A 24,213-nucleotide genomic window follows, 5' to 3' on the forward strand; every position below is an offset into this window, starting at 1 on the left:
CATTGCCCAAAAGGTGTTTGAACAGAGGGGAGATGTGGAGAAGAGAGAGAAAAAGCAGTGGATGAAGGAAAAGGCAGCGGTGATAGCCGCGGCAATGGCTCACACCCCAGTGACCCGGGAGGTGCGCCGCAACAACTCAGAAACCCGTGGCCGAGGGGGCGGAAGAGGTCAAGCCTTAGGAAGAAACCAGTGTGCGGTGTGCAAGCGGGAAGGGCACTGGAAGGCCGAATGTCCCCAGAATCAGCCAGGAAGAAGGGGAGAAGACAGAGGACGAGACCGCCGTGGCAGAATAGTGGAAGGAAGATACGCCAGAGGACCGGACAGGACAGACCTTGTGGGCCTGGCAGCCATGGGAGAATACCAAGACTAGGACGGACCGGGTTCCTCCTTTGTAGGCACTCAGCAAGCCTTTTTAGGTTCCCAATCGGAACCCATGGTCCAGATTAAATTAGGGAACCGACTCATGGACTTTATGATAGACACCGGAGCTCAATATTCAGTGGTCACCACTCCCCTCCAACGGGAAAGCCACAGAACAGTGAGCATAGTGGGAGCAACTGGCAACCACTCAAGAAAACCTTTTCTACAACCCTTGGACTGTCAGATCGGGGGGCGACACCTGACCCACCAGTTCTTGTACATACCTGAGTGTCCCGTACCCTTATTGGGTAGAGATGTCCTCTCCAAACTACAGGCTCAAATTACCTTCACCCCCAAAGGACCAGAATTGAAGTTGCCCCCACAGGCAAGCGGCATAATGTCGGTCACGGTGCCCAGAGAGCACTCATGGGAACTTCTGGCAGCCTTAACCACCGAAACCCAGCAAGCCGTCCCCAATGACCAGATCCCTAAAAATCTTCAAGCGCCACCGGGTGTCTGGGCTGAGGACAATCCCCCAGGACTAGCCATCAATATACCACCTATCATAGTCAAATTGAAGCCTTTTGCAACCCCCGTCTCTGTTAAACAATATCCCCTACCACGCCAAGCAGTGGAAGGTATACAGAAGCATCTAGACCGCCTGCTCCACTATGGGCTACTCAAACCTTGCCAATCTGAATGGAATACCCCTTTACTTCCGGTCAAAAAGCCCCAGACCAATGACTATCGTCCGGCACAGGATTTGAGGGTCGTCAACCAAGCCACAGAGACCCTCCACCCCAACGTGCCCAACCCATATACTTTACTAAGCCTCATCCCGCCTGAAGCTACCTTCTTCACCGTGCTGGACCTCAAGGACGCCTTCTTCTGTTGTCGGTTGGCTCCCCAAAGCCAGCCACTCTTTGCCTTCCAGTGGGAGGACCCACTGACCGGTACGAAGGGACAGCTTACGTGGACGAGACTTCCGCAAGGCTTTAAGAACTCGCCCACTCTTTTTGGAACGGCATTGGCACAGGACTTAGCAAAGTACCCCTCAGTACCTGGCCAAAAGGTTGTCTTGCAGTACGTTGATGATATAATCCTGGCGGCAGTAGACTACGAGACCTGCGCAGAGGGTACCGAGGAACTTCTCCACTTGCTGTGGGAAGCTGGCTACAAAGTGTCCCGGAAAAAGGCTCAATTGTGTCAAAAAGAAGTCAAATATTTAGGTTTTAATGTGTCACACCAGCAGAGGTCACTGCGACCTGAAAGAAAGGAAGCTATTTGCTGCATGAAGGAACCTACCACCAGAAAACAGCTGCGGGGATTCCTCGGAGCGGCAGGTTTTTGCAGAATCTGGATCCCAGGCTTCAGTGTCTTAGCAAAACCCCTGAACGAGAGTACCAGAGGCGGGGAAAGGGACCCTTTCGAGTGGGGACCAGCCCAGCAAGCAGCTTTTGAAACTCTTAAGCAATGTCTGATGGCGGCCCCAGCCCTGGGTCTGCCCAATCCCGGGAAAGCATTCCAACTTTATGTGCATGAACAAAGCGGCGTCGCTGCCGGAGTATTAACACAGAAGTTAGGAAGTTGGAATCGCCCTGTCGCCTACCTCTCCAAACAACTGGATCCCACGGCCAAAGGCTGGCCACCCTGTCTGCGAGCTGTTGCTGCAACAGCAACCCTGGTGGCAGAAGCCGATAAGTTCACCTTCGGCCAGGAGATGTATGTGAATGTTCCCCATGCAGTTCTCACCCTCATGGAATATAAAGGGAACTATTGGCTGACCAACCCTCGCATGGCCAAGTACCAAGGACTTTTGTGTGAAAATCCCAGGATACATTTAAGGGTTGTCAACACCCTTAACCCGGCCACTCTACTGCCATTGCCTGACACCGAGGACACGGAGCACCATGATTGCCTCCAAGTGATGGATGAGGTTTACTCCAGCAGACCAGATTTGAAGGATGAGCCAATGAAGAATCCCGATGTAGTGTATTACACGGATGGCAGCAGCTTCATCCTAGACGGCATCCGAAAGGCAGGATATGCGGTGGTAACTAATGAGGAAGTAGTGGAAGCTGAACCATTGTCCCCTGGTACCTCTGCCCAGAAAGCCGAGCTGATTGGACTGACCAGGGCCCTGCAATTGGCAGCTGGATGCAAGGCTAACATCTACACAGATTCCAAATACGCCTTCTTGACCCTGCATGCGCATGGAGCCCTGTGGAAAGAACGAGGCCTGATTGGGGCCCACGGGCAACCCCTGAAATATGGGCCTGAAGTTGAGACGCTACTGGAAGCCGTATGGGGCCCCGAGGAGATTGCTGTGATGCATTGCAAAGGCCATGGGAGAGGACGGGACATGGTCACCAGAGGCAACCGAAAGGCAGACGCCGCCGCCCGTGCAGCAGCTCTGAAACCTCTACCAGCGGTCACCGCAGCCCTCATACCAGACCTCACTCCAGACGATGTGGAACCACATTACACCCCAGATGAAGAGCAGTGGGCACGCCAGGAAGGAGCCAGAGTCCAGAAGGGATGGTTCCTTCTACCAGACAACCGTGTTTTTGTGCCCCACCAACTTGCCAGCATCATTGTGAAAAATCATCATGAGTCCACCCATTTCGGAGGTCCGGCAGCTAGGGAACACCTTGGGAGAATACTCTACATCCCCAATTTATCCCAACTGACTGCTGCTATCTCCCAGAGGTGCATCCTGTGTGCCAAAAACAACCCCAGGCAAGGCCTTCTACCTCCACCAGGCGTGCAACACGTGGGCTACACACCTATGGAAAGCTTGATTGTGGACTTTACTGAATTACCCCAGGCAAGGGGAATCAAATACTTGCTTGTGTTCGTCTGCACGCTGACTGGCTGGGCAGAAGCTTATCCCACCAGGACTGAGAAAGCCCGGGAGGTGACCAAGAAACTGCTACATGAACTCATTCCCAGATTTGGCCTCCCCCGGAGTATTGGCAGTGACAACGGCCCAGCCTTCATTGATAAGGTGGTGCAAGAAGTGTGCAAGGCGCTGCAGATAGACTGGAAGCTACACACAGCCTACAGACCTCAAAGTTCGGGAAAAACTGAGAGAATGAATCGCACCCTGAAGAACCATTTGGCTAAGCTGACCCAGGAGACAGGCCTAGCCTGGCCAGATGTCTTACCTATTGCCTTGTTCCGCATCCGGTGTGCTCCAACCAAGAGACTAAAGCTCTCACCCTTTGAACTCTTGTATGGCCGACCACCCCCTTTCGTCCGTGACATCCCCGCAAGTTTGGGCCGGGTGGGAGATCACATCACCCAGGAACAAGTGCAATCCCTGTCCCGTGTTTTTGCTTCTCTTTCCAGGTACTCCCTCGAGCGTACACCGTGCAGTCTCGCTGAGCCAGTCCACCAGTTCCAGCCGGGCGACAGCGTTTGGGTGAAGGAGTGGAAGCACGATCCCCTCATCCCCAAGTGGCGAGGCCCATATACCGTCCTTCTCTCCACTCCAACTGCGGTGAAAGTGGCCGAGGTGATTCCCTGGGTGCATCACACGCGTCTGAAGAAGTCAGAGGGTGTTTGGACTTGCAAAGGCAACCCGGCTGACCCTCTGAAACTGACTCTCTCCAAGAACCCCTGTGTCTGACGCTACCGGGAGAGCGTTGGGCCACGGGCACCGAGATCCTGCGGCTGATCAGCACAAGGACTTTTCCTCTTTCTACTTTTCCTCTATTCTGTATTGATTTGTTCTATGTCCTATTGGTCTGCCCCCACCGGGCCATACCAACCTCACTGGCCTGCTGACCTCTGCTACGACTGGTTTGTCTTGCCGGTGGTGAGGGACGGCGTGCTCATTGGCTATTGGGAACAGGGATCTAACGCAGCTAAGGTAGTAAAACACCCCACGTCCCCACTGTGGCTCCTCTACCACAACACTGCCCAGCGTGCGTGGGTGTTGCTCCTGCGGGAAGTTGCAGAGACGGTCGAAATCTATCGAGTTCTGGACCGCTCTTGCTGTTGTGGGGGGGTAACCAACTGTCCATCGGGGGGTAGAGCTGTGTACCAACCCCACTTAATAGACCAGGCCCTAATCTTGGTCCAGGTGCTGCATGGGAGGGAGCTTGAATCAGGTGCACATTGAAATTGCTGAACAGGTGCCAGTAAATCCGGCAGCTCCACCTGTGACTGTTGTAGTGGCTCGCACCTCCCAGAATTCCAAAACAACACCTGCGCTTGTAGGCCTGGTGACTCCACACCTAATACCCTTGGATGTGGCAGGGTATTCTTGTGGCTGCATAAGAGTGGCCACCCCAGGGTTTCAACCCCCATACGCCCTAGTCAGGGGCCACATAGGTGACCGCCACCCAGTGGGTCCGGCAGGAAGACAGACAGGGCTCCTAGCTCCAGAAGAATCCAGACCCTGGTACAGACCCTGGTATGCCGACGGCCCCGAAATAGCGGAGATCCTGGACCTTGCATACCTTCAGGCCCAGGCTGGACTCCGGCGGTGGTATCTAGGCAATTAGAGGCAGGGACCTCCTCCTATGCAGAGGCGCCCTTCACCCTCAGACCCCTACCAAGAGGACTGGTCGGAGCTGCAGTGCTATAAGTGGTTTGTCCGACCAGTGATCCGAAGGGGCGTCTTCCTCTGCGCAGGAAGCTTAAGGTGTGGCCACCATAGCTACGTCCTATTCCAACACCCCTGCCTTCCTTTGTGGCTGGTTTACAGAGCCACTGAGGCTCAGGGATGGGCTCATAGCCCCTTCATCCTCATCCGGAGAGTAGGTCCAGCATTTGAACTGTATAGAATTTACTGCCACCTCTACAGCTACCGAGGCTTTGCGGTGTATCAGTCCCAACTTAGTGAGGGAGCCGAACAGTGGTGTCCACGGATGGTCACTTTTCCCTTTATTAAGTGGGAACAATTCGTTTGTCGACGCTGTTCACGCCCCAGTAGGACCGGAGGTTAGAGTCCCACATGCCCTTGCCCTGGTGGACCCCCATCCCTCTGGGTTGTGGTATTACCTCGTTTGTGCTATTTCTGTGTTGCTGGTACAGCCATTTGTTCTGGGGCATCAGACATCCCTCTGATCAGGATGAGGAATCCGATCATACCCTGCCTCCTGATTGTTCTCACCTCCCAGACTGCCACAGGGTGGAGGGAGAACACCTTCCTGAATCTGACCTCTGCTGTAGCAAAAGCCCTGAACCGGTCAGAATGCTGGGTATGTGTGCATGTGCCTATGCACCTAGGACAGGGAATTCCACTAATAGGAGTTCCCCTTTTTATGAACAAGAGTCAGTTTCATGATTTGATGGCCACTCGCCAACGTCTGGGCACCAGATACACCAGATACGTGGTCCCCCAACACCACATCTGGCGTATTGACAGGGTCGAAGAGGGAGGCCCCTGCATCCATAGGGAGATTCCACCCCTCTCGTACGTCTCGGAATGGACCAGACGGACCTATGCATATGCCCAAGATCCTCTCCCGGAAGGGAAATTTGTGGGCAACTACTCGGGGTGCACCAGTCTACACAACTACACCAGACCCCCCCCCATAGACCCAGTGACAGGGTCGACTAACCCATGGGTAACAAACCCATGGACGTTTGCCTGGTCGGTTCCGGGGAAGAGAGAGGGCTGGTTTTGGCTGTGTGACCACACTGCTTACAAGACATTGCCTGCTAATTGGTATGGAACCTGCACCTTGGGTACCCTGGCCCCGGGGCTCACAATCCACGACACCCTCCCAGGAAGAGAACGCACTCGCTTTCGTAGAGCAAGGAACCCCTATACAGGTAACCCCCTGGTGGTCAGGAAAACCAAATTCCACTCAGGCGTTAGAGCCTTCCTACCCTGGCTTGGGGTTGCTGAACTAGAACGAGCACTGGTCAATGTCTCAGCATCGCTGGAACTCTTCGCCAATTCCACTGCTGATGCTTTAACCACCCTTCAGGGGGAGGTAGAACAGATGGCCTTGATGGCCAACTCTACGGCTGATGCCTTACTGGCCCTTCAGCTAGAGGTCAGACAGATGGCCACAACCTCTCTGCAGAACAGGATGGCTTTAGACTACCTACTGGCCAGCCAGGGAGGGGTATGTGCCCTCCTTAACTCTTCCTGTTGTGTGTACATCAATCAGGACCAGCGGGTGGTCACCGATATTGGAAGGATTAGGAAGTTAGCAAATGTGTACAACCAGAGCACCCGGGTGCAGGGTGATGTTCAAAACATAAAAAAACAGGCTGATCTGTACCACAAAGTTAGCCTAGATGGTGAAGGGCTCCCCAGTGTATGGAGTTGGCTTACTTCCTGGCTCCCAGGGTGGTCATGGTTAAAAGAGATTCTGCTCGTTGTATTGGTTTTCTTTATTATTGTCTTAGCCTTATCATGCATTGTGCCTTGCCTTATTCAGATTGTACGCCGAATGGTAAGCCGCTCAGTTAATGCAGCTACACGTACTCGTGTCCTGGCTCTCTATGATCTGGTACCTAGAGGTTCATCAAGCGAAGATGCAGAACCATAAATGGTTAGCATTTCGTGATGAAAAGGGGGGAATGAAGGAGTGAAAGCCAGTGACCTATCTTGGAACACTGTAAAGACCAGGCAAGAGCCATTTTATATAGCCAGAAAAGCCATTTTATAAAAGCAAGCTAAAAGCTAAAATCTATTTCTCTTTCTCCGGCTTGCAACAGCAGTATCAAAAATAGAATTTTGCAAACGGCAGCAAGCTACTGCGGTTAGGGTATTTTGCAAGCTTTAAGCTATTTATGAGAAATGATCCCCTGACATTTGCCTCAAAACTTAGATGAACCACGATAAGCAAGCAAAGAGCAGGATGTTCAGCTCCCCACAAAACTAGTTAGTTCTCGCTTCTCCAGGATGTGCCCACCACAGGACTCCAGGTGCGACACACTGTTATGAGCTGTCAAGACCACTAACTCTCTTGCGTACATTTCTAAGAAGGGGGCCGTGGTTATCGGAATTAGTTAAGTGTCAGGAAGTTTCTCTCAATAATAAGCCTGCAGCACCATCTAGTGGATAGGGCAGCTTGGAACCAAACAAGGCAACCACCAATTTTCATTGGTTGAGCTTTAATGAATATGCATCAGGAAGTATAAGAACTTGCTAGCCATTGGTTGGGGGGAGGTTACTGGGTTGGAAGAGGGGTTGGGCCTTGCTTGTGCTAAGAGTATAAAAGATGGATCAATTTTTGGTCACAGCATGCATTTTTTCCATTTCTAAATGCATCCAACTTGCTTTGTACAAAACAACTTGAATCTATATAAACTTTCTTGTTAAAAGAATATCGCTGCCTGGCTTTCATTTCTGGTCAATCTCTGAAGTCCTGGAACTTGCTTAACAGCACCTTACATTTCAACGTTTCCAGAAGTCGAATGGACTTCCGGAACAGATTCCGTTCAACAACCAAGGTATGGCTGTAATAAAAAAAAATGAAAATTCAGACATTTTTAAAAAATCTGAATGAAAAGTTGTTTTACAGTAAATTATATCTTTAAATCAGATCAGAACATACGATTTGACATCCTGGATCAGGTCAATTTTGTTTCCAAAGAGCCAGTCAAGTAATTCTGGGAAGCTCAACAGTGGGGAATGGAGGCAGAACTCCCCGTGTTGTTTGTCCCCAACTGCCCCTGTGCTCCAAGTTTTTAATTTAGCTGTCATAGTGATTCAGATGCTACATTTTACTGGCTTAGTAGATGAGAAGGAATCTTATGATGCTTTCCATGAAGTGCTTTTGAGGGTTTAAAAAAAATCAAAGGGTTATCTCACAATCTCTTAGGGTACACAGTTGTAGTAGATGTGCATTTGTGTAGGCTGAGGTACTTTCCAAAGCTCTGAGCATAGGGCTGGCAAAGCCTTCTTTCTCTTGTTCTCATCAACTGATGGGGAGGGGAGAAGAAAGCCTGCATTTTGCAAACATCAGCTGCATGAGGAAGAAGTCCCTTTTAGAGCTGATGCCTGCAAAAACCCAGGGCTGCTTGATTTGGCTTCGTGCACAGATTGTCTTGGAGGCTGGAGGTTTCCCCACCCCTAGTCTAGGAATAGTATAACCACTGGCTTAGACTAATCAGTAGGTTAAATATGTCCCATAATTGAGTGGAGACAATCCTGGTGCAGCTGTTGCTTTGGGTTGATTTCTGTCACCTGGCAGAATGTGGCAAAAAATGTAAAGTACAATGGGCTGCCCATAAAGACGAGCAGAACATTTATTTTTGTTGTTGTTGTTTAGTCGTTTAGTCGTGTCCGACTCTTCGTGACCCCATGGACCATAGCACGCCAGGCACTCCTGTCTTGCACTGCCTCCCGCAGTTTGGTCAAACTCATGTTCGTAACTTCGAGAACACTGTCCAACCATCTCGTCCTCTGTCGTCCCCTTCTCCTAGTGCCCTCAATCTTTCCCAACATCAGGGTCTTTTCCAGGGAGTCTTCTCTTCTCATGATGTGGCCAAAGTATTGGAGCCTCAGCTTCAGGATCTGTCCTTCCAGTGAGCACTCAGGGCTGATTTCCTTAAGAATGGACAGGTTTGATCTTCTTGCAGTCCATGGGACTCTCAAGAGTCTCCTCCAGCACCATAATTCAAATTATTTTTATTGTGATTGATTAAATTTATATACCATCATTCATCCATAGGGCGGTTCACAACAACATTTCTGTTTCTCCATGTTGCAAGAAATTTCAGACAGGGTAGGGGTTGGTTCGAGCCTGTCCCGTGTGTGTGTGTGTGCGTGTGTGTGTGCGCACACTCATGTATCCCTATGCGAAGGATGCTGGCAGGAGAGAAATGAACTGCACTTTAAAACTCACATTGTGCCAACTCAGGGCCAGCCCATCCATGGGTCAGCTGCCTCAGGTGGCGGAATCCAAGGGGCACCTCCATGGGCGCGCCTCCCCTCTGCCCCTGCTGCCAGAAAAGCAAGGAGAAGCGTCTGTGGCAGTTTCCGGCTTCCAGAAGATCTCGGAAGCCACTGCTGCCATTCAGATTCATTGAGTCCTTCTGAATGACCATAGAAACTAGTGGAGATGGTAACCATTTGCATGGTTTTGCTTGCTAACTCACAGCAGGGCGGGTTGGAGGGCTCCAAGAAGCGTGCCCACAATAGTTGTAAACTATTTTGAGGCTGAGGAATTGGGCTCGACTGTTTTTAAGGTTCTGAAAAGCCAACGCTGGAAGAAAAAGAAAGAGGCCTCAGCAACATATGAAGCAAAGGATACTTCTCCTGAAGGCAGGGTAAGTACGTCTCAGCTATTTCAGCTTATCAGACCCACCCTGTAACCTTAGGGGAAGAAATGTTTTATCATAGAGCACAGTGTAGCAGGAAACCCAGTGTAGAAGTTCACAGTGGAACTGTCAGGAACCCAAAAACAGTAAAAGTACCCTCATATGGTTTAGTCTTTATACAATTAGCTTTTGAAGTGCACTGGCCCTTTCATTTGGAAAAGAATCTTATTGCATCTTGTTTATTATTTTAGGAGTAACAAAAATAAGCAGAATTACATGAAAATGCATGTATGCGTGTTTGAGAGGGAGTGGGGGTCTGCCGACCCCCAGTCCTAATTGAGCAAACCAAGGAACCTGCTAGGCCCAAAAATGTCCACTGCAGTGCAGTCTCTTTCAGTCTCTGTGTGAAGGGGGTTCAAGGTAGAGACAATTCTGTTAAGATACCAGTATCATTGCCACTCTGTATTTTGAACCACTTGACTGTGTTCTACTTCAGGGTAAAACTACATCAGATATGGATGGTGGGGGTGAACTTGGGAATCAACAAAGCCAAGATGATACATGGCAGGACAAAGAAACATCAGGTTTGAAAACAATTACTCTCTACCTATCTGGAGATGAAACAGCTTGATAAATATATAGATAACTCATTGATTTGTAGGATAAATCAGGTACATAGCTGCCAAGTTATCCCTTTTTTTAAGGGATTTTCCCTTATGCTGAATAGGCTTCCTCGTGAGAAAAGGGAAAACTTGGCAGCTATGATCAGGTATCTTTATATGGTGGCGGGAGGGGGGGGAGGAATCAGTACATTTTATTTCGCCATGCACAGCAAGAGATCCCCCTCCTTGTGTCTAAATATTCTCTTATCCCTCCTTGCTACTAGCTTTCTTTCATACAAGAATTCTTTCTGATAGGAGGTGACAGCATCCCAAAGATCCAGCTTGAGCAGGTTGGTGTACGTGACACGTGGGAGTCTCAGACCATGGTCTGTGCCTGAATCCAAGTCCTCAGAAGATTTGATTTCACCAGCAGCAGTGAGATTTTTCAAGTGCAGTGCACTTGAATTGCTTGTGAATATAACAGGGGATCCTGAGTCTACAGTAGCTACACCTGCAGCATGGAATATGCCTCCTCAATGTAGACTATTTTAATAATTGCCCATAGAATCCCAAAAGTATATAAACACTTCAACAGCTTCTCCCCTAAACACTTGTGTGAACTACTTTTAACTACAAGTACCAGTACAGTAGGGACCCAGGTGGCGCTGTGGGTTAAGCCACTGAGCCTAGGGCTTGCTGATCAGAAGGTCGGTGGTTCGAATCCCTGCGACGGGGTGAGCTCCCGTTGCTCGGTCCCAGCTCCTGACAACCTAGCAGTTCGAAAGCACATCAAAGTGCAAGTAGATAAATAGGGATCGCTACAGCTGGAAGGTAAACGGCGTTTCCATGTGCTGCTCTGGTTTGCCAGAAGCGGCTTTGTCATACTGGCCACATGACCTGGAAGCTGTACGCCGGCTCCCTCGGCTAATAATGTGAGATGAGCGCGCAACCCCAGAGTCGGTCACGACTGGACCTAATGGTCAGGGGCCCCTTTACCTTTACCAGTACAGTAGTTGCATACTAATTGAAATGTAATATGAACAGAGGCAGCCACACAAGGCATGCATGGTGATTTCCAGGACATCCATTCAACCCCCCCCCCCCACGGTTCAATGGTTTGTACCAGGGACATGAACATGGCCACAGCTTCACAGATAGCCTCCAGGTGTTTGTGTTTTTAAGTAGCAACCACATGGCTCTATGCACGTAAAAATTGGACCTTAGAAACAAGGGGCCTGGCTTTCTGTCTTTTCCAACCCTGTATCAGGAAAAGCTTTGCCTGATAATGTTTTGCACAATTGTTAAAGACACAGGAGGGAGCAGAAACAGTCCCAGAGCACAAATATTTCATGTGTATACTTTATGTAACTCAATGCACTCCTGCAAAAAGATTGAGCTGTATGAACCATTATTTATATTGCTCCGAGAAAACCAGAGATTTGAAAAGATTTGCTTTGTGAGCACTTATTATTGCAATACTTTGGACTGTCTTCCTGCCCTGCTCTTTTTCAGAGCATGGTTGGTGAGCAGCACCAAGAGACAAAGGGGAGGTTCTCTCAAGCAAAAGCCCGGTGGCAGGTTCTTCAAGAGCAACACCATCTCCTGATACAACAGGAACTTTTGAGAATGGAAGAGGAGCTGGCAAGTCAAGAGGTGAATAGTTCCTGTCTGTGGTGGCAGGACGCCCGTCGCCAACTTATCAGCTCCTTGAGGAAGCATATTGTGTGTGGGAGAGAAACATACGGCAAGGGAGGGCAGATAAAACAAGGGCTTTCCCGCCAATCTCCCAAACGCTGGAACCAGTACCAGGACTTACCGTAACATTGCAACTAAACAAAATCAAACCTCCATTTTATCTGTCCCATAGTCCCATAGTCTCACAACAACTCATCTGAAAGGTTCTTTTTCTTCCCAAATTGCAGCTTCCTCCAGGCCAGCAAGGAGCCATGCTCTGGCAGAAAGAAAAGTCTTTGCTGATTTTGCGCATGGAGGCACTGCAAAGAGAACAGGCAGAAGCAGGAAGGGATCTGGAGGTGCTGTACCAAGAATGCCAACGAGAAACTGAAACACAAAAACAACACATCCTGCAGGTCAAGAGAGCTGTCAATTCAAACTAATCCCGGGGAAGGGTTTCAAACCAGTCATTGTTTGGTGGCCCCTTTGAGATGGCAGGTTAAATCTCAGAACTACTGGTAGCTCTTTTCTTGGCAGGGGGTTGGACTGGATGGCCCTTGTGGTCTCTTCCAACTCTATGATTCTATGATTCTATGATTCATTGTTTGGAGGGCTCAGTGGAAACCTTTAGAAGAGATTCAGGGAATCTTTAGGAGTGACAGACCTCTAGTGGCAGCATCAGGTGAGTGCTTCACTTGATTGCATGAAAGAAACAGCAACCCTCTGCAACATTAGAAGTTTGAAATAAATATCAATATTTGTATCTGAAGAAGTGTGCATGCACACGAAAGCTCATACCAAAATAAAAACTTAGTTGGTCTTTAAGGTGCTACTGAAGGAATTTTTTTATTTTACTTCGACCCAGACCAACACGGCTACCTACCTGTAACCATCAATATAGCTGATAGCTTAGCAGCTTGCCTGAAGGACTAAAACACGTGATTCCAATGGTATAGCCTCCTAAAAAGCCCAATTGGTTTTTCTTTTTTTGAAGCTGGAGCAAGAAAAGTCTCTGTTACAATAAAAAACCCCTGCAATTCCTTTATTTATTGGATCACTGGGACATCTCTAGATATATACCTGCTCTGCAGGGCAGCAGTAGAGGAAGAGAGCACGGCTTCAGTTGTCAAGTCAGGCATTGAATGTGTAAGAGAATGGGAGAGTTCAGCAGTACTAGATGCCCTTTCCATGCCTTGATCTCTCTTTCATCTACTAAAAGGCTTGTTGAACTTCTTCTACAGGTATTCCAGGGTTATAGGAAACATGCTGAAGAGCATATAGATGTCCTTGAACAGAGGTATCGAAAGCTGCTCCAGGAGTCCCTGCAGGATGCTATTCTCCTTTCCACTCAGAACCAGCAACTACAAGCTCAGAAGCAACTGGGCTACATGGAGAAAGCTACCCAGACTGATTTCCAGACCCTTACACGGAGCCACGAGACAGCCTCCCCATCCTAAGAGCTTGTATTTGTGCTTTGTAATTTCATTTTTATGTGCTTTTGACACATTAGCTTTCACAACTAAGGTATTGCCTACACAAAGTTACCTGAAATTTTGTCTCACGTATGACACTTCCCCAGCCTAGGCAAACATTTAAGTACTTTAATGATGTTTCATCCACATTTGCCTCCTTGTGGCCAGTACCTTATGTCACTCACATGCTGAAATGTAAATAAAACAGTGGTTGAAACTGAAGAATGAGATCTCTCCAAAGGAAATTTGAGAAGGCAGAATGGCATTCTATGACAGGACAGAGGTTATCCACATCCAGCTGGTTCAATACCAGGCAGAGGGCCTTCTCTTTTAGTGGCACCTGCCCTGTGGAACACCCTCCCATCAGATGTCAAGGAAATAAATAACTATCTGACTTTTAGAAGACATCTGAAGGCAGCCCTGTTTAGGGAAGTTTTTAATGTTTGAAGTTTTTATGTTTTTAAAGTTCTGTTGAACGCCGCCCAGACGGATGGGGTAGAAATAATAACAATAACGGAATCTCAACTAAGACAGGAAACCTGTTTCATTGGAACAGATTAAAACTGAGTAACATTCAGTTTTGAGCAAACACAGGTTGGATATATGAATAGACCATTGGCATACCCTTCTATGTGAAGGGTGTTTGAATCCCTCTCAATTTGATCTGATTTGGGGATGGAAATGGCCTAAGTGGCCTAGTTAACAACCTGCAAAACCTGCAATGCATGATGGGAAGGTGGGTCTTGGACCGCTTGCCAGTTTCAAAATCGTAGTCTTTTGCATTTTCTATTTCTGTGCATTGGTTTGGTAGCTTTGGGCTGTGATGTGGGATAGAACTCAGGGTGTTGCTGTTCTGGACTAGTGGGTTTCAAAAGGTGGTATTAGAAACTACTCTGCCCCTTGGGCTTGGGGCTTCGTATTCTATCTGGTCTCCATGGATTGGTGTTGACCATCAAGGTAGTATGGAAGACTGGTTCCCCATCAGAACTGAGTAAAGTCATTCCTGAGCAAGTTTAATGCTACAATGCACTTCTACACACCATGCATTGAGCAATACTTTGTCCTGAATGGCTGGAGCCCACAATATAATACGACCTCTTCTCATATGAAACTACTACCCTACTGGAAGGGTGTGTGTAGTTAGCTATATTTTCTCTACCACTTGCTCAGATTACCGTATTTACTTGAATGTAATGTGCACTTTTTTGGCCAAATTCCATGGCGAAAATTAGGGTGCTCATTAGATTTGATGGCGCATTTACATTCTCCAGCAAAAAAAGTTTGGTTTCAAAGTTTTGAAAATTGAGGTGTGCATTAGATTAAATGGAGCATTACAATTGAGTAAAGATGGTCTTATTTGCAGTTAATGGAAGTACAGCTGTTTCTCCCTCCAAATGTGTAAGTTCACAAAGTGTCAGATTATCTAACATAAATCTCTCACCATAAAGCATTGGTAATGTCATGTATATTACCATTACTGGAATAAATGTTTGTTCACACCTGTCCCATATTAGCAAATATTTACTATGGAACCCATAGTAAGCCAATCTTCTTTGAGGTCTCTTTGACTGGCCTATTCAGATATTCTCGATTGGTTATATTTCATTGCTTTTGTGTCTGTTTCCATTAGATAGTCACTATGCTACTTGCTTCAAGCAGTAAGTTAGATAAAACTGTTTAAAAATAAATCTGTAGGAAGCTTTCTTCTACTCAAGATCCTTTGTCCACTGGAGATGTAAATACAGTGGTACCTTGGTTTACGAACTTAATGCGTTCCTGAAGTCCGTTCTCAAACCAAATCCGTTCTTAAACCAAGGCGCGCTTTCTCTAATGAGGCCCTTCCACCGCTGGTGCCCTTCCACCGTTTGGCTTCCATTTGTAGACTGAGGTAAAGTTCGCAAACCAGAACACTACTTCTCTGGAAGAGGAACCCGATGTTGCATTCGGAAGAGGCAGTTTGCCCAGTGGAACAGATAAGTTCTTTTGCTCTTTGCCTGGCTAGTGAAACCACCTTCTCCCAAACAGCAGATAAGTACTGTGCTCCCACTTTGAAACTTTTGTTGAACCTTGAAGAAGGAGGTGAATTATTTTGGATCCTGCGCACAGAAACTGTTCTGGAAGAGTTGTGTGATTAAGCTTTCTCTACTATCTCCACATGAAGGTGCTCAATTTTATTCCATGTCACATTCAAAGTTGCCTTGTATGTTCCAACATTTTAAACAGTTTCCTTTGCAACAAGCAAACAATAAGAGATCACACCAACACACAACCCTGTAAATGAAATTTTAATTTTCTTTCAAACTAGACATTTTTGCTGTATTGAATTGATACTAGTCGAACCTGAGTATATAACAATCCAGATACAATCCAATCCAATCACTGAGCCATCAAAATGTTATAATCATGAGCTAGAATAAATGTGGCAGCACCACATATAAACACAGAGAAATTCCAAAAAACAAAACAAAACAAATGGTAATAAAAAAACCCTATGTAACCATAACTCTCATTTAGAGCTGTTCCCCACTACACCTGTTCCAGACATTAGCACAGAAGGTGCATAGAAATGTTTGGGTGTGGGGAATTTCAGCTGTGTGGCAGCAGAAATGCTAATGTTGTCAGAAGCTACCTGAACACTTTAAATCAGCCATCCCCAGATGTTTTGGCCTACAACTCCCATGATCCCTAGCTAACAGGACCAGTGGTCGGGGAAGATAGGAATTGTAGTCCAAAGCATCTGGAGGGCCAAAGTTTGGGGATGTCTGCTATAGTGTTGGATGAGGTGGATTAATTGCTTCAATAAGGAAATGATGATGCATTGCATAGTGTTCCCAATTACCAGCAGCTGAATTCAGCAGAATACAAATTATCAGAACATCACCTGGAAAAGTTAAGAATGTGTGTTTACATGGCTGGAACCTCTGGTCGTATATTGAGGCAGGTCTACACATTCAGATTCAATACTGAAGGGGAGAAATGAGTCCTGTTTGGAAAACCTCCAATGTAACAGGAAACTGTGCTCCAGTTATTTTGGAGGGTTTCCCCAAAACATTCACAACTCATCACAACCTCTCTGGTAGCAATGGACTCTTTCAGGAGCAGACAAACACAGAAGGGCATTAACTTGCAAAAGGCACTTGTCACTTGTAATCACTGGGTTGAAGCAGAACCTCTGCCAAGAACATCAAAAGCAAAACACTTCCCTGTGCAGAATAAATAGCTGTTCATATTACACTCTTCCAGATTAGTAATAATGAAAGTGTTAAAAAAGAAAAGAAAGATACAGAGCTTCCCTTTCCACAAATGTAGAAATGGGAGCCTGGGAGACTGCTTTTGCTCATTAAGAAATAATAATTCATTCTTTCCTTTTGAGGACTCGTGAATCTAGACACTAGGTAGACAATAAAGTGGGAAGGAATAGAAGAGTGATATATAGGAGTCCTGTTTGATATCAGGAGTGGCAGATCCTACAGAGCTGTAACCAAAAAAAGGAAGCGTAATATTTACGGTAACCTCTTGTGGGATGAAACCAGCTATATACAGAATACACACCACTCTTCTCTCCTTCACCACCAATGCCTGTTCAAAATGACAGGAAAGTGGGCTTTTAGATAACAATTTGCTTCCTCAAACTATGCTTGCTGGCTAATGACAACATTAGCATACTAGCATACTAGGTTTATGCTGCAGCTCAGCCAAACAGCAAATACTTTCTCTGAGCTCAGGAAGAAGTATGAAACAATAGCTAATAAGCCATTCTCAAGGGAGGTGTAAAGTACTTGTGCAGTTTATTATACTCTTTTCAAGTTAAAATATATTATTTCCATATAAATGACTTCTCTAAAGATACACAGAGGCAAGGAAGCTATTTAATTCCATAATAAAAGTAAACAGCGAAGCTAATCAGCAAAACAGAAAGGAAAAAAAAGGTGGTTAGATGAAGACCAAATAGGAGGACAGAGAGCAAAGCATTAACCATAATAGAGGAGGAGATCACAAACAGTCTAGTGATGTTACTACTGTGCTTCATGACCACAGACATTATCAAGCCATTCAAGGCTTGACTCACAATAATTAACAGAACCCAAAATGAGAAACCCTCTAGGAACCCAGCCCCTGAGCTGCTTGACAGATGGATGATTATGTTCAGCAAAACACCAAAAAAGTAGAGAAATGCATTTTGGAGGTTAAGAGGCAGATCCTGGGTCTTCAAGACAACTTCAGTGTAGACTGCTGAAAGGCCAGAGATCAGACAATATAGAAAGATCAGCACTAAGCCAATGGGGGTGATGTGCAGCTGCATGTCTGAAGCAGGCATGTGCTGTGGGTCCTGCAGGCCTCCATATGTATAAAAGGCTCCAGCAGCAATCAACAAGAAAAGAGCTAGCCACTTGCGGGCAGTCAGTCTTTGGTGTAAGAACATGCTGAATAGGAGGGCGGTGCTTCCAATTTTCAAGTTGCTGAGCACTTGGAAGGTACTAGGATCCATGAACAGCTGCAAATGAACTACCAAGTTGTTGTTGGCTGCATAGAGCAATGCTGAAAGGGCAAAGGGAGCAGCATGATGCCACGACACAGATAGTTTTCGTTGTCCGCAGCCCCGGATCATCAGGAAGGCTAGTGAGAGCATCAACTTGGTTAACTCAATCAAAACCACCACAGAGGAGGCACTGAATGGGATCTGGCCATTTTCTTTACTGAGAGTCAGGAGCGGTGCATGGGAGCCATAGATAAAAACAGACAAGATCAGCATCAGCCCCCATCGGATTTTCCCAAGTACAACAGCAGCAGCACGGCTGACCCGGCTATCGCCAGTACAAGCGTTGTCAAATAACATTTCTCTGAAGTGTGGAGGCAAGGGAAACATCAGCCTCTAACTTTTATAGGAGGAGAAAAATGAAGATAATATAGGGTTTCTTAAAAAAATAAAAGGTCATATACTCATGGAAAGGCAGAAGTATCCAATGAATCAGAGCAATATAACACTTTTGTGATGAGATTCACATGTCAGTATAATATGTATGCATGATTAAGAAAAAGTCTGGAAAATGTGAACCACTCAAGCCACATTTTCTGGGTACATGAAAGGATATGGGGTGGGTTCCAGTTTAAAGCTGGCAGGCATGATGATCCAGTAGTTCCTCGTGTTCCATCAGAATGCGAATCCCATCATGTAAGAAATGCAGCTATCCCGAGTTGATAGTCGGAAACTATCTAATCCTAGGATGGCTGAAGCAGCAACCAAGACTTTTCATGATTGAATGTCTGAGAATACTTACAATCAGACCTGCTGAAATTTCATCTCATCCAATATAAAAACACTTCTGATTGATATGACTGGTGAAAGGGGAGCAGGAGGAGTCATTTCTGACCTAAATTGAGTTTACATTGTTTAGAAATCCGAATATAAGAGGGGGTTTTTGGAGTGTATTGCTACATGAGATACTATAGTCTAATCTGGTCCTTTCCTGAATGAATTGAAATAGTCTTTGACTGTCTTTTCCACATTAGGAACTGCATAGGTTTGAGCAGCATACACACCAGTACAAGTCCCCACTAAAAATCCAAGGACTGCTGACGATCTGAGTTTGGCTACAACATAGCCAGCAAGAAACCCTTTGAGAAATGGGGATGCCAGCAAAGAGCCTTCCTGTAAAAACAAAACAAAAAAAACATAAATGGGCAATTGAAACAGCCATCGGAACACAACTAAAATGCAGACTGGGGGGTGTTCTCATGGTTCATCCATTTTTCCTAATATGCTGGATTACAATTCAAGAGTGATGTAGTATTTATCATCAAAGGAGCAAGCACAATCTCAGTATTTCCCAGATGTGACACACTAAAAATAAAACACAGTCTCTTACAGGTATAATTACATTGTACCCTAATAAGTTACTGGGCCAGACATATCAAACACATTATTAATGACTTTTGAGAGACAAATACAGTGACAACAGACTTCTAGAAATCAGTATTAAACAGCCCCACTTTTACCTGTCCTACTCCAGCCTGTACCTCATTTTCAACTCTTCGTTTCAAGCTTTCCAATTGATCCTTCAAAAAAGCAAGATCTTTCAGCTTTGGCAGAGAGTCCTATACATTGGAAACATAAATGACATATTCCAAACTGCATGCACACATGCATTTTAGTATCTTTGTTACAGAAAGCAAATATCTAAGAGAAATGGCACAGTCTAATGGTATGTCTAATATCTAAGACCAGTACATATTCTGTTTCTGGCTATCACTGCCGCCACATTAGAGGGGGCACTTTAGGTAGTTTTCACTCTCCAATTTCTATCCCAGGTGCTTCTATCCGCAATGAGTTCTATACAACAGTATAATAAAGCAATTTCGTATGATGCTGTTTTGAGTGTGGAAAATGGACTTCATCAGTGGATTAATTTTCAAATATTAACTTGTGTTATAAATCAATGAAAAAAATCATCTGTCTAGTCTTTTAATACTTTGTTGCCATGAACAATTATAGGCTGCATATGGATAGCTCACTATTTTAGTCCGGATAGGTTAACAAAAGACATGCATTTATACAGCTAGAATTTTCTGGATAAAAAAATTATTTTGGGGGGGTGAGTTATTTTAGTTCCTCCCCAAAACTGAAAATGACAATATTTATTTATTTATTTATTCATTCAATTTCTACTCCACCCTTCCTCCCGACAGAACCCACTTCAAGTTCAGTCTTATACAAGCAAGTGCCCATGTTCACACAAGCAGTTCAGTTTCGTGTTTTCGTTTTCCCTCACTTGATAGGTTTCTGTCCTACCTTACCACCCAAACTGTCTCTAAGAGGCAGTTTTAAAAAAACCAAGAAAGCTCCAAAGAGGCCGTTTACAAAAAAGAAGCAGCCAAAGATAATCAAGGAAGCTACCAACCCCCCCCCCCAAAAAAACTCCACAGAAGTATCAGCTGAAGCCCAACAGGAAAACATGGGTAAGCAGAAGCTAAAAGTGTGGGTGTTAAACAAGGGCACCCAGCTTATGCCCGGCTGGCAAAAGGGGATCTACCGTACTAGCAGGGCTTCCTCAAAGAGAGAGTAAAGTTCCGGCTTCCGCCTCGAAGCTGCCCCGCTTCCCCTCACGGTTCCCCCGCCGCGTGGACCAGGGGGCCTCCAGGCACAACGACTCCCGAGTAAACGTGGCCGCCAAGGCTCCCTTGCCGCCCCTCTCCAACAACCCCAAAGCTGCCCCCTCGCCCAACCCCCACTTGCAGGCCCCGCCACACTCGAGAAGCCAAGGAGGCCGCGAGCGCCTTCCTCCCGCCACCCGTCCCGGAGAGGACGAGGCCGGTACCTTGTCGTCCGCCATCTTCCTCACGGCTCCGCCCTCCCGGCGCCGGCGCCGCCCTTCTTTCCGGAGCCGGCCTTCCCCGCTTCCCCCGGCTCCTCTCTCCAAGGGGGCGAGCGGGGAGAGAGGCTGGGACGGGGCTCACGCGCTGCACGTGTCGCCCGGCGCCTCCATTGCCAGCCTTTAGGCGCCAGGCGGATAACGCTTCTCCTCAGCCAGGTTTTCAGCTGGTTCACATGCCATGGCTTTTTATATGGGTTTGTTTTATTATGAATTTTGCATTCTCGTTCCCCCCCCCCTGTTGTGAAGTGCCCCGGATCTTCGGAGGAAGGGCGGTATACAAATTTAAGAAGTAATAATAACAATTTCCACATGAAGCAACGTCTAAGTAAGAAAGAAGCCAATCGCTGCTTCGCCCGGAACCTTTGATTTCTACGGCTTCCGAAGGCTGAGGCGGTTTACTCTACAGATTCTTGTGTCTATGGATTCTTGTGTCTATGGATTCAGTTCTTCTGCCGCAGCCTCGGCACGTGCTCCTGACGTCAATTTTGCGTCGCTCTCGCAAAACTCGTTAAGTTTTGTTTTTTGGCTCAGAAATAGGCGCCGGGACGAAGCGGCAGCAGGAGCCGCCATCTTGGTTGTCGCGACCCCTGAAAGGCCCCAGGGTCCTGATGGCGCCGCTCTGCCGCTGCCAAGCTCCCTTGTCCTCAGGTCACACGGTCTGAGCTGAGGGGGATGCGGGGCTTGGGGCTTTAAAAAATAAATCAGTAAATAAATAGGAAACTAAACATCAGGTTTAGCGGCAGTTGCATCGTAGCTGGAAGAGTTATTGTTGCCACAGCGTAACACACAGGCATACAAATAAACCACGAAATGACCAGTCTTGTGGCACCACAGAGACTAAAGGATTGACCGTGACTTAAGCTATATAATTTCAAGCATATTGGCAAGGCAGCTATGGCAATGGCTCCCATCTCCAAAACAGTATGGGAGAATGTGATGCTAATGACCAATACTAAGACGAATGTCTATCAGGCTTGTGTTTTTCAGACTTGTGTTTTGAGCATGCTGCTTTATGGAAGTGAGATGTGGGAAACCAGGAGAGACTCCTCAATGCCTGTGTCAGGAAGATTTTGGGATTCACATGGCAGGACAGATAAATATGTATTCTCCCAAGCCCATATTCCCAGAATGTTCGCACTCCTGTCTCAGTGACATCCACAATGGCTTGGTTATGTCCATAGAATGGAAAATGGCAGGACCCCCAAGGATCACCACAACTGGACACCTTCATTTGCCCCAGCTGCAACAAAACATGTCCCGATGTCCCGTATTGGTCTCTACAGCCACAGCACACACTGTAACTTTCCAAAGGTTTGACTACACCGCAGAAGGTGCACACTTGCATTGTCTCCTGAGACAGATGAGTGTCAACCAACCAGAGTGGTAGTTGGGTTAGTCTCTTCAGGCAAAAAAAAAAATAGCAATGAAGCACTCTGTGGCACCTTAAAGTCTGGACAAATTTATTAAGGTTTACACTTTGATGGATTATAGCCCATTACTTTGATTGGTTGCATGAAATGGAATGGACTTCCTCGGAAGGTGGTGGACTCTCCTTCCTTTGAGTTTTTTAGGCAGAGATTGGATAGTCACCTGTCATTTATACTTTAGATTCACACATTGCAAGGGGTTGGACTAGAAGACCATTGGAATCCCCTCCAACTCTTTCAACTACAGTGGTACCTCAGGTTAAGTACTTAATTGGTTCTGGAAGTCCATACTGAACCCAAAGCGTACTTAACCTGAAGCGAACTTTCCCATTGAAAGTAATGGAAAGTGGATTAATCCATTCCAGACGGGTCCGTGGAGTACTTAAATTGAAAGTACTCAACCTGAAGCGTACTTAACCCGAGGTATGACTGTACTAGGATCTCCAAGCAGGACTGGAAAAGACCCATGTCCAAAAAAACCCAGAGCCACTGCCAGTCAGTTATAGTAGACAATGTGGAGCTGAGCACATTAATAAGGCAGCTTCTGATGTCCCTCCCAAGACAAGTTCTGACTTGGTTGCCCAACCCACAGAGGGTGGACATGTTTCAAGGCACAAAAGAAGCATCATAGTGGATAGCTGGATGAAGATGTTGACCCAGTGTGTGACAACTGTGAAAAGGGTGAATTCCATGATAGGAGTCGTTGGGAAAGGGATTGAAAATAAATCTACCAGTATCATAATGCCATTATACAAAGTGTCATTATACATGATGTGAGACTACACTTGTACTGTAATACAGTACTGTGCACAGCTCTGGCCACCTCACTGCAAAGAGGACATTGTGGAGCTGGAAAGGAGGCAGAAAAGGGCAAGCAAAAGGATCTAGGGGTTAGAGCAGGTTACAATATTTCGAGCTGTTTTGTTTAGAAAAATGTGTAATAAGGGGAACGTGTTAAGAGGTGTAAAGCAGGGGTAGGCAACCTCAGGCCCGTGGGCCGGATGCAACCCAATCGCCTTCTCCACCCGGCCCACGGACAGTCTGGGAATCAGCGTGTTTTTACATGAGTAGAATGTGTCCTTTTATTTAAAATGCATCTCTGGGTTATTTGTGGGGCATAGGAATTCTCTTCAAAATATAGTCCGGCCCACCACATGGTCTGAGGGACGGTGGATGGCCCACGGCTGAAAAAGGTTGCTGACCCCTGGTGTAAAGGATGTGGGAAGGGAGGAGTTTTTCTCTCTCATAATGCTAGAACCCTGGGGTCCTCCAATTAAGCTAAATGTTGGAACATTCAGGGCAGGCTAAATAATTAGCTACCTCAAGAGGCTGTAATGGCCACCCACTTGGATTGCGTTAAAAGAGGGCTGGATAAATTTATGGAGTGTTTGTGGCTGTGTTCTGGCTCCAATGTTTGAGGCAGTATGCCTCAGAATACCAGTTGCTGGGAATCGCAGGTGTGGAAAGCTCTGGTCCTTTTGGTGGGCTTATCAAGGGCATGTGGTCCACCAGTTTGAGAGCAGGATGTTGGACAAGATGGGTCCAGCAAGGCTCCAGCCTGTTTCCCCCAGCCCACCTTGGGCTGCCATCCTGTGCACGCTTAATTTGCATAGCTGCCAAGTTATCCCTTTTTTAAAGGGATTTTCCCTTATGCTGAATAGGCTTCCTCACGAGAAAAGAGAAAACTTGGCAGCTATGTTAATTTGGGAGGACAAGTCCCACTGGAGCCCGCGGGCCTCCGTGTTGTACGATGCCTCTTGCGTCACGGCTTTGGATCGCCTCCCTCCCTCGCCAGCCTCTGTCTCCTCCCGGATCTGCCCAGTCCGCGCTCTTCGCTCCGCCCGCGCACGCCAAGCGCAGCCCGCCCCGCATTCTGGAGCCGGCCTCTGGCACAGCGCTGCTGCTGCTGCCGCCGCCGCCGCCACCGTCCTCCGCGCTCGGGGCTGCTCGCAGCCCGACCGAGCGAAGCCATGCTAGGCAAGGACTATATGCTGGCCATCATCCTGGTCAACTACGACGGTAAGAGCAAGGGGCGCCGGTTGGGATGGGAGAAGATGGTCGCGGCACCTTC

General features: G+C 47.0%; 3 protein-coding genes across 3 annotated transcripts in view; 1 reads left to right on the forward strand and 2 right to left on the reverse strand.

Annotated features, from left to right (window-relative positions):
- LOC118079398 (uncharacterized) overlaps positions 1–13,327 on the forward strand; it is a 30,916-nt gene extending 17,589 nt beyond the window's left edge. Inside the window, exons 12-15 of the mRNA XM_060278250.1 lie at positions 9,523–9,603; positions 11,709–11,849; positions 12,119–12,286; positions 13,112–13,327. Coding sequence (XP_060134233.1) covers positions 9,523–9,603; positions 11,709–11,849; positions 12,119–12,286; positions 13,112–13,327 — 606 coding nt within the window. The remainder of the gene's footprint in view (positions 1–9,522; positions 9,604–11,708; positions 11,850–12,118; positions 12,287–13,111) is intronic.
- Positions 13,328–15,610: 2,283 nt separating this feature from the next.
- SLC35A4 (solute carrier family 35 member A4) lies at positions 15,611–18,616 on the reverse strand. Its single transcript, XM_035103516.2, has one exon. The coding sequence runs from the start codon at positions 18,207–18,209 to the stop codon at positions 17,208–17,210; it is 1,002 nt and encodes a 333-aa protein (XP_034959407.1). The 5' UTR covers positions 18,210–18,616; the 3' UTR covers positions 15,611–17,207.
- A 143-nt stretch (positions 18,617–18,759) lies between these two features.
- Positions 18,760–20,744, reverse strand: LOC118079370 (SLC35A4 upstream open reading frame protein). Its single transcript, XM_060278133.1, has 3 exons — positions 20,659–20,744; positions 19,340–19,438; positions 18,760–18,992 (listed from the first exon to the last, which is right to left on the reverse strand). The coding sequence occupies exons 1-3, from the start codon at positions 20,671–20,673 to the stop codon at positions 18,795–18,797; spliced, it is 312 nt and encodes a 103-aa protein (XP_060134116.1). The 5' UTR covers positions 20,674–20,744; the 3' UTR covers positions 18,760–18,794.
- Positions 20,745–24,213: the final 3,469 nt, after the last annotated feature.

The sequence above is a fragment of the Zootoca vivipara genome, chromosome 8, assembly GCF_963506605.1.
Source record: "Zootoca vivipara chromosome 8, rZooViv1.1, whole genome shotgun sequence".
Taxonomy (NCBI): Eukaryota; Metazoa; Chordata; class Lepidosauria; order Squamata; family Lacertidae; genus Zootoca; species Zootoca vivipara.

What these genes read in the sequence shown, in the direction of transcription:
- SLC35A4 (XM_035103516.2), bottom strand. Translation starts at nt 18,209, where the DNA reads ATGTTTCCCTTGCCTCCACACTTCAGAGAAATGTTATTTGACAACGCT.
- LOC118079370 (XM_060278133.1), bottom strand. An exon ending in TACAGGCTGGAGTAGGACAG is followed by an intron (nt 18,993 to 19,339) that starts GTAAAAGTGGGG and finishes TTGTTTTTACAG; the next exon opens with GAAGGCTCTTTGCTGGCATC.